Below are 2,778 nucleotides of genomic sequence, written 5' to 3'. Positions count from 1 at the left end.
CTTTTTCTTATCTTAATTATCACCATCTATATTAAAACACACATTAATACTAACTTTAAGTTACTTCTTTTTAATTTTATTATAATTGAAAATTCCTTCATAACTAAGCAATGTGATAACCTTACCAATGCCATTCAACACATAGTACTTGACTTGTTATTCATTTTTCTGCAACAGATTCCCCAAATTAAGGAGAGAAAAATATTAATGAAATCTGTTATGAACGGATCAGGACCAATATGGGCAAAGCAGCCCAACACCAAATTAATAGATTATGTTTATGTAACATCCCGGAAAATTTTTGAGCTAAGATTCGAACCCTTCTTCGTTGTAAGATTTTATCGAGGAATTTAAAATTTCTTAAGTGTTAAGGTCAAGTCACTAGATATAGCACCTTGAGTTTCAAAAAGATTTGAAATATATTCGAATTTTGACCGAAATTGCTGTAAGAATCCAAAACTTTGGGCACGACCTATTACTCCCCTGCACTATTTAATAGTGTATTTTAAAGATATATAAGTGTCCATCTAAGTTACTATTTATAATAATGCAATATTTATGATGTCCACGTGGACACCTATATATCTTTAAAATACACTATTAAAAAATGTAGGGGTCTAATAAGTTCTGCCCAAAGTTTATGATTGTTATAGCAATTTCGATCAAAGTTCGAATATATTTCGAATCATTTTCCCCTTAATAAATGAATCATGGAGGATACGTGAGCATTTTGCAATGGACTCTTATGGATTGCTTAGTGACATAATTCCTTAATAAAGAAGAAATTTTGAGTGATGCTATTTTGTTATGGATTGATTAGTGACATTAATTAATTCCTTAATAAAGAAGAAATTATGAGTGACGCTATTGTCCTATTTGAAGTAGTATAATAATTTTCTAATTAAAAAAATATTATTTTAAAAAAAGTAATTGAAAAGAAAAAGTTATTATTTTTTATTTAGAAAAAAATGATATTTCTGATCTATTAAACCAAACAATCAACTAAATACATTTTTGTTGATTTCATTAATGACATTTTTGACTCTTTTTCTATATATGAAATTAGTAAATATGATATATTTATGTAAGTTTTCTTTTTTGTAAAAATGGATTAATTTTTCAAAATTTATTTGTATCACAAAAAATATTTTGGTTTATTACATTTAATGGATTTATATATGGTAGTTTTGGTATGTGCATACCGCAGATCCTATAAATACTCTCCCAACTGTATATATTTGTTCTCTATTCTCACCGCCGCATCTCCACCCCTCCGCTTCATTCCTCCTCCGATTATCGTCGTAACTCCACCGTTCAACCACCACCTAACTACAAAAAAGTTTTGTCACTCAACGAATAATTGTGGGCTAACAGATCTGTTGAATTCAGAAACTAAAAGCAAAGGTGTGTTTGATTTTGTTGATATCTCATCTCATTTGCTTTTCAATTTTCTGTGTTGGTGGACTTAGTATGGCTTATAGTAGGGCTTTTTCTGAAGAATCATTAAGAGAGATTCTACTGAGTTTACCTGTGAAATCGTTGTGTAGATTCAAATGTGTGTGCAAAAATTGGGGCAATCTTATCAATAACCCTAGCTTCACTATAGACCACTGTAAGAAGAAGAAGCCTCCGCAACACTTGATATATGATTATGGTGCAACTGATGATGCTCCGACTGTCACTTTGGTTTCCGATAAGGGTATAGATGAACAAAAAAATTTTCAAAGATTTGGAGATAATATTACCAACTTGTTAGGTTCTATTGATGGTGTATTTTTCATAGAAAGACAAATTGATAATGCCATTTTGTGTACATTATGGAATCCAGCTAACAGAGAGGTGAGACACCTCCCTGCCGCAACAATTGATTTTATACCTTTCAATAAACACTATCGTCATTTAGTGTTCGGATTAGAGCCTATGACTAAGGATTATAAAGTGCTTTACTATGATCCTTTGAAAGAATATGCAGCGGTCTACTCATGTTCTAGGGATTCATGGAAAATATTCAAACATAACCTAGACGTAGACGTAGATGAAAATAATATATTTGAACGAAACCGTATAAAAACTACTGATTATCTGAATGGATATTACTATTGGCTGGTAAGGGAGAATAATAAATGTAGAATTGTTTCATTTGACTTTGGGAATGAGGTGTTTGTAGATATGGAAGGGCCACCAGCTGGTCACGAGGATTATCATTGGTTGGCCAATCTGATGTTGCTTGGTGACTCCCTTGGCATCTTGAACTTTGTCGACGGGTTTGTTCATGATGTATGGGTAATGATACAACCAGGCGTTTGGAACAAGCTTGTGACCATTCATCTCACTACGCGTATTAAGTCATATTATGACAACTCTATCATTTTGGTAACTAGAAGTTCCCGACTGGTCTCATATAATGTTAGGACAAACAAGACTAGGCTTTTTGAATTTCGTCATCATGGCCTGCATTATCGTCCAGAGATTGGTGGTTGTGAGGTTTACTATTATAAAGAGAGCTTAGTAACAATTAAACGACAAGGGAATAGTGAGCTCCATCTCAATCATTGTATGACAAGGGCGACATATTAAATTTCAATAAGAGCTTAGAGCATATTGGATAACATTTACAGGTTCTTTAAAATTTATTTATAGTTCATTCTACCTTGTAACCTAATATTTAATTAGGTGCAATATGAGAGTATTTTTCTTTGTATACTTTATAATTAAGTTGTTGGTGATTGTGAGCATTTTAATATTATTATTTTTTATTAAAGAGGCTCATCCTAAGTA

At 31.9% G+C, this 2,778-nt stretch overlaps 1 protein-coding gene across 1 annotated transcript; it reads left to right on the top strand.

The window, feature by feature from the left end:
* The first annotated feature begins 1,470 nt into the window (after positions 1 to 1,470).
* LOC125868898 (F-box/kelch-repeat protein At3g23880-like) lies at positions 1,471 to 2,577 on the top strand. The gene has a single exon (XM_049549464.1). The coding sequence runs from the start codon at positions 1,471 to 1,473 to the stop codon at positions 2,575 to 2,577; it is 1,107 nt and encodes a 368-aa protein (XP_049405421.1).
* Positions 2,578 to 2,778: the final 201 nt, after the last annotated feature.

This window comes from Solanum stenotomum, chromosome 6 (genome assembly GCF_019186545.1).
Source record: "Solanum stenotomum isolate F172 chromosome 6, ASM1918654v1, whole genome shotgun sequence".
Lineage (NCBI taxonomy): Eukaryota > Viridiplantae > Streptophyta > Magnoliopsida > Solanales > Solanaceae > Solanum > Solanum stenotomum.
This window is presented reverse-complemented; position numbering and strand designations above follow the sequence as displayed.